The sequence below is a fragment of the Dryas octopetala genome, chromosome 4, assembly GCF_963921425.1.
Source record: "Dryas octopetala chromosome 4, drDryOcto1.1, whole genome shotgun sequence".
In the NCBI taxonomy this organism is placed as follows: Eukaryota; Viridiplantae; Streptophyta; class Magnoliopsida; order Rosales; family Rosaceae; genus Dryas; species Dryas octopetala.
In genome coordinates this window covers 20935973-20951174 of record NC_141369.1, presented here as the reverse complement: position 1 = coordinate 20951174, position 15202 = coordinate 20935973, and the positions used below count along the sequence as shown (strand labels likewise).

Sequence of the window (15202 nt, the reverse complement as noted above, 5' to 3'; positions counted from 1 at the left end):
TATAAATTGACCAGAAATTAAAATGGAGTTTCATCATCCTTCCTACACACAAAAACAAAAGAGAGAGATATAATATAGTGAAAATTCAATATGGGTCTGAAACTGAATATCTGGGCAGTTTTTTTGTTGTTTTTGTTAGCATCCACAGCTAAAGCTCAATCCGGTGTCTTTGATGTGACAAGTGCAACATATGGTGGAAAGCCCGACAGTGATATTACCCAGGTAAGCATTAATTATTCTTATGCAATTCTGATTAAAATGGCAATATGATATTTATAGAATTGTTTGCTACATTGAAACATTTTGAATTTTTGTACTGTGTTTAGGCCCTGGGGAAGGCTTGGACTGATGCATGTGCATCGCCGGCAGGCAAACTTGTTATTCCGAAGGGGACATACCTGCTGAAACAAGCAACTTTCAAAGGTCCTTGCAAGGGTCCTATTGAGATTCAGGTCCAAGGCACATTGAAGGCTCCTGAAGACGGCAATCAAATCAGTACACCGGATACTTGGGTTGGTTTTCAGTACATTGACTTCCTCACATTATCAGGTGGTGGAACTTTTGATGGCCAAGGAAAACTTGCTTGGAGTCAAAATGATTGCCACAAAAATACAAAATGCAAATCTATTATTGTAAGCCAATCTAATCTTACCTTCTTGCTCATCAACATGTATTGCAAGTTAATACGTCAAGTCGATCGCCTTATCAATGACCTAGATATACGGTCTGACAACATAACATTATATGCAGAATCTGAGGTTCGACTCCATACAAAATTCAAGAATTCAGGACATAACTACGAAGGACAGCAAGAATTTCCATGTCAATCTTTTGGGGTGCAACAATGTCACATTCCAACGTTTTACTGTATCGGCACCAGGAGACAGCATTAACACTGATGGAATCCACATTGGGCGTTCAACTGGGATCCGCATCATTGACACAAACATTGCAACTGGGGATGATTGTATTTCTATTGGGGAAGGCAATAAGCAAGTCACAGTGACCAATGTTAACTGTGGACCGGGGCATGGCATAAGCATTGGAAGCCTTGGAAGATATCCCAAGGAAGGAGCAGTGGAGGGAGTCATTGTCAAGAACTGCACCATCTCAAACACAGAAAATGGGATCAGAATCAAAACATGGCCTGCTTCCCCTGACGCAAGTACAGCCTCAGATATGCACTTTGAGGACATTGTAATGAACAATGTGAAATTCCCAATCCTCATAGACCAACAGTACTGCCCTTATAATCAGTGCAAACAGGATGTTCCATCAAAAGTTAAGATCAGCAATGTGAGCTTCAAGAAAATTAGGGGCACATCTACCGATCCACTTGCTGTGAAGCTTGTATGCAGTAATGGCTTGCCTTGTGACAATGTGGAGTTGGCTGACATTGATCTCAAATACACTGGAGACAAAGGCCCTATTACCTCTCAATGCTCTAATGTCAAGCCCACAATTTCTGGCGTCCCACAAGCTCTTGCTTGTGCTACATCTGTTTGATGATCTAATTAAGAAGCAGAGAAAGTAGGTACGAACTAGGAATGCTCTGTATCTATAGATATAGTGCTTGTGTTGTTCTTTTTCTTCTTTGATACCTCATGTGTTTGATCAAAGAAGTAGAAAGCACTAATTTGTAAATAAATTGCTTGTACGTGTTCACATCTCCATGTGAACAAAAATTAATAAAAGACATTTTTGTAAAGTGTGTGTATTGCAATTTGCAGGGTCCTCTAAAATTCCCTTTTTTCCCTTTAACGTTTTTTTAAGTCATAAATATTATTTGTCTAATCAATTAGTTATATTTTAGTTATCTTTGTTTACTTTATTTTATCATAGCACCAAAAAAGAATCCAGACAAATTAAGCACCATATTCGAACAAACTTATACTACATTTGATTTTGAATTTAAAAAAACTTTTCTTTTTCCCCCATGAAAATATATAGTACAATCTACATAATACAACGTACTGTTGCATTTGCATATATGCATGTGGTTCACCACCCATCATTCCATCAAACATGAAGGGGCGTCTGCATATTATTTCATAGCCTAATATACCTATTCATTTTTTCCTTAATCATCTCATTAATTAGATGTAACCATGAGATCACGTTAAATAAACTTAAGCACTGGACTTTTCACAAGCAGGTGGAGTGACTTTACCAACCACAGTGGGATGCACATTGGTACACACAGATGTGACAGTGCCATTGTTCCCAGTGTATCTCAGATTGATGTCACCAATTGTGACACCCTGGCATGGTATGCCTTTGCTGCAAGCAAGCTTCACAGCTACTTTGTCTACTGATGTGCCCCTAATGTTCTTGAAGCTCACATTGCTGATCTTAACCTTTGAGGGCACCTTTGCCTGGCACTGACCATATGGGCAGTACTCTTGGTCTATGAGCACAGGAGTGGTCTTAACATTTTCCATCACAATGTCCTCAAAATGCAAATCTGTGGCCACCCCATTCGGCGAAGCGAGCCAGGTCTTGACCCTGACCCCATTTGAAGTGTTTGATATGGAGCAGTTTCTCACTGTGACCCCTGTCACAGGTTGCTCGTCATGGTACCTTCCTAGGCTTCCAATGCTAATGCCGTGGCCGGGCCCGCATGTCACCTTCTCGATGGTTATCCCTTGGCTCCCGTCGCCAAGGGAGACACAGTCGTCGCCGGTTTTGATGTCTGCACCGATGATCTTGATCTCGGAGGACCGGCCGATATGGATTCCATCTGTGTTTAGACTCTCCTCAGGTGCATTGATGGTGATGTGTCGAAGGGTCACGTTTTTGCAGTTCAAAACGTTCATGTGGAACAACTTGCTGTTCAAAGATGCTATGTCTTGAAATTCGGAGTTGGTGAGCCCAGTGAGCCGTAGGTTCTGGATTCAAGAAAACCAGTTAATTGAGAAAACTAAAATAAAAAAATAAAAAAGAAATTTCTCGACTTAGACTGTGAATCTGTACCATTGATCAGATAAATTCGTATATAAATATATGGTTCAGATGGACAGTTTAGTAACATAACTCATACGACAAACTTACAATGGGGAGTGAATTGCATTTTCCAGTTTTGGCACAATCGTTCATGGACCAAGCAAGCTTTCCTTGGCCATCAAAAGAGCCACCACCAGAGACTGATAAGCCATCAACGTTTTGGAAAATAACCCACCCATCTTGGGACTTGAGCTTTGCAGGTTCGGGTGGAGCTTTTAGGGTGCCTTTAACATGAATGCTAATCGGTGCCTTGCAGGGTCCTTGAAACTTCACTGGACCAACCAAATAGTTTCCCTTCGCTATCACAACAGTGCTCGGAGTTGTGGCTGCGCATGCTTCTTTCCAAGCACTATGAATAGCCTAACATATATAGCATATCAAAACCTTAGTAATACAATACATATAAAAAGAAAATCTTATATTCTATATTCTCAAAAGTTTGACATGTTATATTATATTATATTAGACTGTTAATATAAACCACCACGTACATCTCTTAAATGTATAGTGTCAGGCTATCTTTTCCTAAGAATGGACTAGCTCAAAGTGTGTAGTAAACAATTTTAAACCTGGCTGTCATCCGTCTTGCCATCAGCCTTGGCTCCATACTTCTTGATATCAAAATCTGCAGCTTTGGCTTGTATGGCGAAAGCAACCAAGAACAAAAGGCATGTAGTTCCCATAATACATTTTGAAGCCATGTAGTTCCCAATATTGATTGAATTGATAACTCTCAAATGAGTTCCTTTTATAGTTTAACAGAGGAAGCTGATCGAATACCAAGATATCCTTGAACCTAATTTTATGTGGACTAATGTCTGAGGTCCTCATGTTTTGGTGATCTTTTTTTGTGTTTTCTGTTTGGAGTCAAATTATCCTTCAATTTTAAGTGTCGTGGAATTGCTAATTTAACTGCTAACCAGGCTTCTGAGCCTCTAACCATTCACATGCACAAGAAGGTATGCCTTGCTTTTTATAAGAAACTACGACAGTGTGTGGAAGAGCTTTTTCACCTCCAACAAACGTAAGGCACATAAATTCTACTAAGAATAATGCTAGTTGTCCCACTCTTTTTTTTTCCCACATTTGTATCTCACCTAATGTTTCATTACTTTACTGGAAGAGTATTTCCTTTTTCTTTTTTAGGTTTTATTTTTTAATTTTTAGTGTTCAATGTATGAATGCCATGTAAGATGGTATGAAATTGTAGTATAAAAATGTGGTAAGTGTAATATTATTGATTCTACTAATTAAAGTTAGGCTTAATTACAAATGCACCTAGGGGTCGGCAATGGGCCGGGCCGGGCTAGCCCGGCCCAAATTTTTCGGGTTCGGGCCGGGCTCGGGCTTGAATGATAGAAGCCCAATAGGGCTTTCGGGCCGGGCCGGGCCGGGCTTGGGCTTTAATACACAAGCCCAAGGCCCGCCCATCGGGCTTTGGCTTGCGGGCTTGGAGGGCCGGGCCGGGCTAGGCCCAAACGGGCGGCCCAAATAGGCCCAAAGCCTGTTTAGACACATATATATGTTAAAAAAAAATATAGGATTTTGGCTATGTTGTGATTTGAACATGAGACCTCACATAACAAACTTCAACTCTCAACCAATTGAGCTGACCAGTTTATTTGTTAAGTTTGTGAATCATAACATATTTAATAGCTTTTTCGTTTGTTTACTTCAATAAATTATTAATATGCTTATTAAGTTATTCTATAATACTATTATGTTAGTAATAGTGTAATACCATAAATAATAAACTTTTAAAATTATATACAACATTACAACTATAATAAAACATAAATGTACATATGTTTTATTATATATTTTATTACATATTTTTATAAACAAACGATGCAATTGTGTTGTCAACGATCCGAACCGTTCAAATTTTAATTCCTCACTCAAAGATAATTCGTGCAAAAAATTAGCTTAATCGGAGATGTAAAAGTGACATAATGATGGTCGAATTAATGAACGATCGTGGTTTTTCTAATGATGATCGAATGGGTAGATGAATGTCGATTTAGCCGATTTTTTGTACGGATGATCTTTGACTATGAACATAGAAAATGAACGGGTCAAATTGTTGAAATCACGTTGTGGTCTTCATAATTATGGAAACAACAAGGTTTCAACGGGAAAGTTATTAGAATTATACTCTTCAAGTGTATTTATATGTAGAAGTTCACATATCGATCGTGTTTTCAACGATCCGAATCGTTCAAGTTTTAGTTCCCCACTCAAAGAGAATTCTTGCAAAAAATTAGCTTAATCAGAGATGTAAAAGTGACATAACGGTGGTCGAATTAATGAACGATTGTGGTTTTTCTAATGATAATCGAATGGGTAGATGAATTCCGATATAGCCAATTTTTTGTAAGGATGATCTTTGACTATTAACATAAAAAATGAACGGCTAAGATTGTTAAAATCACGTTGTGGTCTTCACAATTATGGAAACGACAATGTTTCAACCGGAAAGTTATTAGAATTATATTCTTCAACTCTTCAAGTGTATTTATATGTAGAAGCTCACCTCTCGATCGTGTTTCCAAGTTTTCAATGATCCGAACCATTCATTTTTTAGTTTTTCACTCAAAGATCATCCCTGCAAAAAATTAGTTCAATTGGAAATGTAGAAATTAGATAATGGTGGTCCAACTTATGAACGATCGTGATTTTTCTAATGATAATCGAATGGGTATATGAGTTCTGATTTTGCTGATTTTTTGTAAGGATGATCTTTGACTATGAATATAGAAAATGAACGGCTCAGATTGTTGAAATCACGTTGTGGTCTTCACAATTATGAAAACAATAAGGTTTCAACGAGAAAGTTATTAGAATTATACTCTTCAACTCTTCAAGTGTATTTATATGTAAAAGTGACGTAACGATGGTCGAATTAATGAATGATCATGGTTTTTTTAATGATAATCGAATGGGTAAATGAATTCCGATTTGGCCGATTTTTTGTAAGGATAATCTTTGACTATCAACATATAAAATGAACGGTTCAAATTATTAAATTAATGAACAATCATGGTTTAATAACTTTAATTATAGTTGTATTATAAAAGTTGTATATATACATATACATTTATGTTTTATTATAGTTGTAAATTTGTAATGTTGTATATAATTTTCAAAGTTTATTATTTATGGTATTACATAGTATAGTTTACACTTTACACTATTACTATTTACTAATATTATAGAATTATATAATAACTTAATAAGCATATTAATAATTTATTAGAGTAAACAAACGAAAAACCTATTAAATATGTTATGATTCACAAATTAGACAAATAAACTAGTCAGCTCAGTTGGTTGAGAGTTGAAATTTGTTCTATGAGGTCTCAAGTTCAATTCATAACATAGCCAAAATCCTATATTTTTTTTATTGAAGATATTAAACGGGCTTTGGGCTTTGGGCTTCGGGCCGGGCTTTGGGCGGGCCTAAGCGGGCCGGGCTTTGGGCGGGCCGTGGGCTTCAAGGGGATGGCCCAAGCCCAACTCAAGAAATTTTCGGGCCGGGCCGGGCCGGCCCAAATGTCGGGCCAAATCGGGCTTCGGGCCCAATGGGCCGGGCGGGCTTCGGGTGGGCTTCGGGCCTTGGGCTATTTGGTGAGCCCTAAATGCACCTACCAACTATAAGGGGTATTTCAGATTAGTCCACAAACAAAAAAATATTTCAAATTAATATACTAACTAATAGAAAGTTACAAAATAATACATACATTACAAATTCCGTCAAGAAAAACGGTTAAATGCTACTTTGGACAACGATGACGTGAATTTTTTTAATGATGTGGACACCAAATTCGCTCTACATGGATTTATAATGTCATATTGAATTATTGATCAAAAACTTTAAAAAGAAAACAACAAAAACTTTTAATCCCTTAAAAATAAAATAAAATATGACATCATTAATCCATGTGGTGTAAACTTAATGTTTACATTATTCAAAAAATTCATGTTAACACTGTCTATACTAGCATTTAACGCCCTTATTGACGGAATTTGTAACGGAATTGAGCCTTAAAGTTATTGTTAATTACTCCCAAGACAAAAAAAAAAAAAAAAAAAAAAAAAAACAATCTTCTTTTAACTAGAAATACAATCAATAACATATTTAATCTAAGGGCTCGTTTGATATCCTACTCAAATTTTATAAAAAAAAAAAATTAAGATTTTTTTTTTAAATGTGAGTTTTCAAAATTAATTTTTAAAATTTGAAAACTTGTTTGGTATGAAATTTGAAAACAATTTTTAAATTTAAAAAATAATGATAGCTAAGAAATGAGGAAGTGTAAAAAAAAAAAAAACGATGTTTTATCATTTTAAAAAAATGCATGTTTTTGAAAATGGTCTATCAAACACATTTTCTTAACTAAAATTTGTTTTTTTATTTTTGAAGAAAAAAAAAATTTTAAAATAGAATATCACCCTAAATGACTCATTACACGCATACGACTATACGAGCGTGAGAGTAAAAAGAACCGCGCTCGGCACGTATTTGCAATATTGAACGCAAATCTGCAATCTGCAGTATTGAGCTGGCAGATGCGTCAAGCGCTCGATGGTAATTTCGTTCTAAAATATAAGTTTTGACTTTTGGGCCAAGTGAATTGTGGATTACTGTTTCTAATACTTTTGTTTTTCAGAGCACGTGTAAAGTTAATACCATTCATTTTTTCCCTGAAAAAAGAGTAACAAACTTAAAAGTTTAAAAGTCATGCCGTGACAACTTAAGGTTCTTTGATGGATGCCCATACATGAATTATCATGTCACGTGCGACATCAATTAATAACAAAGAGTTAAGACCATGTGCAGTGGTACCAGCGACTAAAGTTAAGATCCCTTAATCAAATGTAAGATATGGTTGGAACTAATGTTACGATCACTTGAATCAAATGTAGGATATTCCAAGAACGTAAATATATAATTGCCTTTCAACATTACCATAGTCGCATCATAAGAAATAAAACTGGAATTTCATTCAATAAGTACCACAGAAGTATGAAGAAACAAAGATGTTTAATAAGCTATCCAGTTTCAAATGCATCCCAATTTAACTGTTAACAGCCTTCTGCCTGACATTATTGTTTGGTCAATGTATCTGTAGTATATACAAATACAAGGGCAACCTAAAATGAAATTTAGACATGATTCACACTTTCATACCCCTTTTGAAATGATACCAACTTCAAGCTCCCTGCAAATCAACCTCCAATGTAATGAATCCATATCTGCACTGACTAGACAATATATGGGTGCAATGCTACTATGGTACATAAAACTAAAAATGTAACAAAATTGCTTTAACTTATCCACTGATATGTTTCATTTTTGTGCTTCCCTATGACTAGACATCCTTTGATATCGATAGGATCACCACCCTTCGCCAACTGCAAGCACTTCAAATGGAAGCTCTGCTTTCTAAGGCAAACTTGATTTTACTGACAAAATCATCAATTGTCATGGTGCCAAGATCCCCACCAAACCTGGATCTTACTGTAACAGTGCCGGTTTCAACTTCCTTGGCACCAACAACAGCCATTAATGGAATTTTCTGTATCTCTGAATTTCTTATCAGTTTGGGCAGGCGTTCGCCATGGCACAGTTTACCTCGAATACCATTTGCTTTCAGTTTGTTGGTTACCACTTTGCAGTAATCAAGCTGTATAGGAATTTAAATTTTTCCTTTAATACAAAGACAATCACCTCAATTCCTAAGTAATAAAATTCAGGACAAATGAAAAAATAAAAGTTCATTTGCTTGTCTAATGAAATTTAGATGGCCCCACCACAATTCAAAAATTCACCATCTTCAATGGATCCATCACTTTGAAAGTGTTGAAGTGTAAGCCCTCAAAAACCATTTTTGTTGAATGAAAATACAAGTTTATAATTCATGGTGTGGACAATCACTCATGAGATGGAAGGAATAAGTATAGTGATCCTATGTAAGTTGAGCCATTTAAATATCATGGGACAACCCCAAAGAAGCCTATGAGAATGCATTGAGGGCTTCTTGACATTTTTGAAACATAAAATGTGTAACTGCTTTGCATACCTGAGTATCTGTAACTGGTAGAACATGAGCTTGGACTGGAGAAAGCCATAATGGAAAATTCCCAGCATAATGCTCTATAAGAACCCCGAAGAATCGCTCCAAGGACCCAAGAACAGCTCTATGGATCATGATAGGCTGCTTCTTCTCCGAGTTTGAGTCAACATATGTTATGTCAAAACGCTGTGGTAGGTTAAAATCAACCTGTACAGTTTGTGGGTGAAAAAAAAAAGAGAAAAATATTTAAAAAGTGTTTTTGGTCTATTGAACAAATCCATGTAATATGCTTAACTCAAAACATTGCTTAAAATCTCCAATGAACATTTTACAGAATGAGAGAGAGAGAGAGAGAGAGAGAGAGAGAGAGAGGTAATTATGCCAATTATAAAAACACATTAAAATTATGCCTGTCACAAGTTGAAGACTTGCCTGTATAGTTGAGCATTGCCACTTCCTTCCAAGTGCATCCTCAATCTTGAGATCAATCTTTGGACCATAAAAGGCACCACCACCTTCATCAATTTGATAGCTCCAACCCTTATCATCCAAAGCATCTCTAAGGGCAGAAGTTGCTTTCACCCATATATCATCATCTCCAACAGCTTTCTCTGGCCTTGTGGAGAGATTAACTTCATATTTGCTGAAGCCAAATTGCAGCAATAATTCTTCCGTCAGATCTAGTACACCCCTGATTTCATCCTTGATTTGATCTTCTAGACAGAATATGTGTGCATCATCCTGCAAAATGATGCTGAGGTTAAATGAAAACCACTTCATATCTTAGGCCAAAAGAGGAGGGATGAGGGTGCAAAATGCAGTCATCCAGTGGCATGTACTAGCAATATACATCAAAGTGCTTTAAGCCACAGCAAACCTATGTGTAATATTGAGATAATACCAACTGATTTCAGTCTCTCTCTAGTCACAAAGATCAAAAATGACTCCAAACAAAAATATTGAAACATTTGGAAGCATAGACCGACTTTTTAGGTGTGGAATATAGACTAGCAGTATGCAACAAGATACTAAACCATACCTGAGTGAAACCCCTTACACGAAAAAGGCCATGCAAGCTTCCAGATAATTCATATCTATATACTGTTCCCAACTCAGCAACACGAATAGGAAAATCATGATAAGAGTGACGCTTCCTTTTATAAATCAAGATATGATAAGGGCAGTTCATCGGTCGAAGTTGATAAAGTTCATCCTCGACATTCATCTGATTATACATATTCTCTTTGTAGAAATCCAGATGACCACTTATCTGCCAAAGATCTGCCTTTGCTACATGTGGAGTATACAGAAGATCATAACCACGTTCTATGTGTATCTTTTTCCACAAATCTTCAATTACATGCCTCACAATAGCACCCTTTGGATGCCAGAACACTAAACCCCCACCAGCTTCATTCTGTAACAATTCACCAACAAAAATGTTGGATGCAAGAATCTCATACCAAATAATTGAAATTAATAGCACTTCTAACTGATAAATCTGTGTAAACAGCACAAAGAGATTCAGTGCAATTCAATTTGAGTACCTGTATAGAAAACAGATCAAGAACTTGACCAAGGCGCCTGTGATCTCGGCGTTTAGCCTCCTCTTTGAAATGTAGGTATGCCTTCAATTGTTCTTCGTTCTCCCATGCAGTGCCATAGATCCTCTGCAGCATGGGTTTCTTTTCATCTCCTCTCCAGTAAGCACCAGCAACAGATTCAAGTTCAACAGCTTTTCTGTTAATTTTTCCAGTATATTCAACATGAGGCCCCGCACATAGGTCCCACCATTCATTACCTAAGAAGAATTTAGTATAATGTAAGGAATTGTGACATAATAGACAGTCTAATCTAACTGCAAACTAGCTCAAACAAAATCAAAACCCAGCACAAGAAAACCTGCATATCTATAAACATATGTATAACTTAACTAGCTTGAGCAAAAGATTCATATCGCCAAATCAATTAGATTCTCTATAAGATCCTCAAATCAGTAACCCACTTTAAATGAGAACAATTGCACCAACAACATTTGTTTCCTGATCACACCCCTGCCCTCTATTTTCTTTCACCAATTTTTTCCTTTTCCACTCTGATGCAGAACTTGAGTTTGAGTCACCTAGATATTAAGCCAGTTCAAGGACTCTATAAACCAAAAAAATTTAAAGGTCTGAAAGAGTCATTCCCCACTTCCCAAAATGTCACATCCGATCTTCACTAAACAACACATTAAGAATCCAGAATCGGATGGATAATACCTTCCCATACTTTTTCCATTTTAAAAAATAGTAATAATAAAGGAACTAGCAATAACACCTTCCCATACTATTTAAAAGTGAATCCGCCAAACAAAACCAAAATTTGGTGTCAAATTACAAATTAAAAAGAATAACACAATGGCATCACTATTAGACTGAAAAGGCTTCCACATAATTTTTATGGGAGAAAGCACTCATTTATAGCACATAACACAGAGATACACCCAATTCTATACATAAGTCCATCAAGTGAAACAAACAAAAACAAAACTTTAACAGCAGATGAGCTAAAACTGAATATTATTATCAAGTGCCTGCCTAGTATTGTTAAATGAGTATGTATAGCTCAAGAAAATAGCTGATTTTTTTCTTTATTTGTAAACATTTATGCACAGTTCTTGCATATTAAATTATCACCTTGCATTCTACTTGAGACTTAAAATGGTGACAACCCTTACCAATGTGATAGATAGTAATGGGATCTTCCTTAATACTATTTAAAATTTCCAGCTTGTATGGTTCGTTGAGAGCAGTTATTCTTCTCTGAGCTTCATCTCTTGAAACTTCTTCTCTAATAAGTGGTAGATTTCTACCAATTATGCGATCCTACAGATGACGTAAAAAGGCTAATGAATAGTTTCCAATGCTTTCATGGTTCCAAAATTGATGAAAAATAGAGCAACTGATACATAATTTCCGCTTACCATCTCCTTCTTGATCTTCTTCAACTCTTTGTCCGTCAAAGGCTCCATATCAAAATCATAATAAAACCCATTTTCTATCCACGGACCAATTGTCACTTTCGCATCTGGGAAGAGCTTTTGAACAGCCATGGCCATCACATGTGCACACTGCAGTGAAACATATATAAGTACTTAATTCCCATAATAACGGAAAAGGAACCACCCACACCATATTCTCAGGAACTCACTAAAAAGAAACATAGCTTAACACTCTATCAAAAGACAGATACCCATATATCTTCTCAAATTCCCAACTCCGAAAAACTTTTCCCCAGCTTATCCACCACTGTACAACCATTTTTCTCCGGTCCTAAACAATCCAATTATCCACAGGTCATGGTTTTTTTTACTTTCTTTCCCACTTCCTCATTTTTCACAACTGGATATAACCAATCTAGGTGACAATTAGTAGCATAGAACTGGAAGTAGAGGCACAAAAGCATACAGATTTAAAATAAAAATTACTTTCTAAACATGTACAAATTCAGAAAGTTCAACCTGACATTACCTCCTAGTTCAATATAACAGTAAAGCAAGCATACTAGGCAAACAACTAAAACCAATATAGCTACCTCAAGAACAGCATAAATCCCCCAAAAAAAAAAAAAAATATATGATACAGAATATTCAGTGAGCAAAGTACATACCGTATGGCGAATTCTGAGGAGGCTCTCAGAGGACTCGTTGGTTGGAAGTACGACTTTCTCGCGTTTGTCACTTATCTCCTTCTGGGTCTCCTTCAATTTGTCGTTTTGGGTCGAAACCTGAGTATCAGTAGCCACAGCCGAAGAGGTAGAGACCCCATTCCCGTTCCTGAAAAGAGCCAAAGCCCTGAACTCGCTGCTCGACGGCAAAACGCAGTGTTTAAGGGGGGAAAGGAAATGTGAAGGGAAAGAAGAGGTCTTTAGGAGAGGGACTGAGAGGAAAGAAGAGGAAAAGGCCATTCTCTGAAGAATAAACATCTGGGTCTTCTTTGAGTGAGTATTATGGTCTTTGTGTGTGAATGTGTGATGCAGTGAGCGTGACAGTGTGTGTTTTGTGAGTGGTGGAGGTTTGGCTTTGGGTTTTCTCGGACGCCTTGAGTTTTTGATAGGTGGGTTAACAGTTAACCACTGGCCTGCACAGGTTTGTTTTCTAATCGGAGCCAAATCTTGTCTTTAATACTTATCAATGAAATTTTTGGATTATATTTTTTTTTTTTTTTTATTTTAACGAATTTATGGATTGTATAATTTGTATTAAATTTGATAAACCTGTTATTCATATTCCGATTAAAGTTTAATTCACCTTTAAAAACATTTGAATTATTGGCCGAAAAAAAATTTTGAATTACAAAAGTGAAATTAGATTAACAAGATTTTTACACAAATACTAGTCAAACATATTTAGATGGATTATCAAGATTCAGTTGATTATATATGTAAGATCGTTTTAATAATATGCATACAAAAGTACTAACCTTGAAAAGTCATTAATGATATCGGCGATAGCAAAGATCTTTCTTTCTCTATACGTCATTATGCACTTCTAATATGGGATAGGTTTTGTGCTTGTATGTTGTATCTGAGAAGGAACCTAAGTCTTATATTTATAAATGAAAGTCTTAAGGTTTTTAGCCCATAAAGAAAACTTATTTTTATCAGCTTTACAATCCATAATCTAATATGATAGATATCTCCTATTGATTGATTAAGACTTTACTTCACCTTTAAGAAACTGGATAACCAAATAAAACTTCTCTTCTTGTATCTTTAATCAATTAGGACTCCTAAATAAATGTAAGCTCAAATAAGATTTTTACATTCTCCCACTTGAGCGCCACATCTATTCAAAAACACTTCTTTACAATCGAGGATCGATTTCTTTATGTGCACAACTTTAGAAAGCTATTTGATAACAATATTATCTCAAAACTTATTGTCGAATATCATTAACTTATAGGACTATAGACATGATTTCCAATGTAAAGGGTATCATCCACCTATAATTACAATAAGCAACGATATACACATAAATTAAGTACCAACAAGTTATGGTGAAAAGTTATATGGCAAGTGAGCTTAATTGTGAAGACATATAAATGGTCCTTTTTATGATCACCATGTGATCTAGCATTAATGCTTAATGAAAAGCCCTTATGTCGATAATGACATCTTTATTTATGTTGTATAATAAGCTAAAATTTTAAAACTAAACTTTAATCCATTCATAAACTTGAAAGCAAATATAACACTCCTTAACTTTAAGACATATCCATGAATCACCAACTTAAAAGAAAAACAAACAACTTAATAAAAACTTAGCAAAATAAAAGCTAAATAACTCCCACTAAATTAGGACATGTTCAAAACTGGATAGTACTCTCATGCAGTGGCGAATCTAGAAATAAACCGTTATGGGGTCCAGATTAAGAAGCTCATGATGCATTTCACGTGGCTCATCCTTTCTTCCCCTTTCTTTGGTCTTTTCTCTTTTAGACATTTACACAAACACCTTGCTTGCATTCTTGCCCTTGTGCCTACCACCAAGACCCAAGCTTCATAAGGTAAAAAAATTTCCTCAAGCCCAGCATTTCTGGGTTCATGGGGTCAATTGACCCCACCCTGCATCTGCCAGTGCTCCCATGATGATGACATGCTTTTGGAAAACTGTATTATAGACAACTTTATTCAATGGGTTGTCAATCATGTATGTAGTGTTAATATAATCAACACTAGTTTGTCCCTCTCTAACCTTCTCTCTCACAAGCAAGTACTTAACATCTAATGCTTAACTCTTAAAAAAACTTATTGTCGATTCAATCATGGAACTTACATTCTTTGTCTATGTTCTTTGTAATATTCAAGAAATGCTAGCTGTCTTTTCTTTATGTTTTCTCTGTATTTCTATCTTTTTATGTACTTTCTGATTTGGTTAATTTTTTACATAAATAATTTTTAAAATGTGGTCTATGAAATAAATGGTTTTGATCAAGAGATTGCACTGCGAAATTGATAAGAGAATAAAAATGCACAAAGAAAAGACATCTAGCATTTCTCTTTATGTTTTTCAATACTAAAACGTTTGAGTCATAGCCGAGCAAGACAACTATCTTAAACCACCCTATATTCAAGGCTTT

The 15202-nt window shown here is 35.9% G+C and overlaps 3 protein-coding genes across 3 annotated transcripts; 1 reads left to right on the top strand and 2 right to left on the bottom strand.

The window, feature by feature from the left end:
* Positions 1-90: 90 nt before the first annotated feature.
* LOC147288019 (exopolygalacturonase-like) lies at positions 91-1682 on the top strand. Its single transcript, XM_086241255.1, has 3 exons — positions 91-222; positions 327-632; positions 751-1682. The coding sequence occupies exons 1-3, from the start codon at positions 91-93 to the stop codon at positions 1504-1506; spliced, it is 1194 nt and encodes a 397-aa protein (XP_086097381.1). The 3' UTR covers positions 1507-1682.
* A 447-nt stretch (positions 1683-2129) lies between these two features.
* On the bottom strand, positions 2130-3704 carry LOC147288018 (exopolygalacturonase-like). The gene is made up of 3 exons (XM_086242435.1): positions 3573-3704; positions 3052-3363; positions 2130-2888 (listed from the first exon to the last, which is right to left on the bottom strand). Exons 1-3 carry the CDS (start codon positions 3702-3704, stop codon positions 2130-2132), a joined length of 1203 nt encoding a protein of 400 aa, XP_086098561.1.
* Positions 3705-7985: 4281 nt separating this feature from the next.
* Positions 7986-13080, bottom strand: EMB2761 (threonyl-tRNA synthetase, putative / threonine-tRNA ligase). Its single transcript, XM_086242308.1, has 8 exons — positions 12732-13080; positions 12046-12192; positions 11800-11947; positions 10628-10881; positions 10120-10497; positions 9513-9821; positions 9087-9287; positions 7986-8690 (listed from the first exon to the last, which is right to left on the bottom strand). The coding sequence occupies exons 1-8, from the start codon at positions 13044-13046 to the stop codon at positions 8430-8432; spliced, it is 2013 nt and encodes a 670-aa protein (XP_086098434.1). The 5' UTR covers positions 13047-13080; the 3' UTR covers positions 7986-8429.
* Between the last annotated feature and the right edge of the window lie 2122 nt (positions 13081-15202).

Bases quoted from the DNA above. Each gene is read 5' to 3' on its own strand.
- EMB2761 (XM_086242308.1), bottom strand. From the start codon at position 13,046: ATGTTTATTCTTCAGAGAATGGCCTTTTCCTCTTCTTTCCTCTCAGTC. The intron at 12,193-12,731 runs GTATGTACTTTG...GTTTCACTGCAG, and splicing joins TCCTCAGAATTCGCCATACG to TGTGCACATGTGATGGCCAT. The intron at 9,822-10,119 runs GTATGGTTTAGT...ATCATTTTGCAG, and splicing joins GTGTAAGGGGTTTCACTCAG to GATGATGCACACATATTCTG.
- LOC147288019 (XM_086241255.1), top strand. From the start codon at position 91: ATGGGTCTGAAACTGAATATCTGGGCAGTTTTTTTGTTGTTTTTGTTA. The intron at 223-326 runs GTAAGCATTAAT...TACTGTGTTTAG, and splicing joins CCGACAGTGATATTACCCAG to GCCCTGGGGAAGGCTTGGAC. The intron at 633-750 runs GTAAGCCAATCT...CATTATATGCAG, and splicing joins CAAAATGCAAATCTATTATT to AATCTGAGGTTCGACTCCAT.
- LOC147288018 (XM_086242435.1), bottom strand. From the start codon at position 3,704: ATGGCTTCAAAATGTATTATGGGAACTACATGCCTTTTGTTCTTGGTT. The intron at 3,364-3,572 runs GTTTAAAATTGT...TATATATGTTAG, and splicing joins GCAAGACGGATGACAGCCAG to GCTATTCATAGTGCTTGGAA. The intron at 2,889-3,051 runs GTAAGTTTGTCG...TCTTGAATCCAG, and splicing joins AATGCAATTCACTCCCCATT to AACCTACGGCTCACTGGGCT.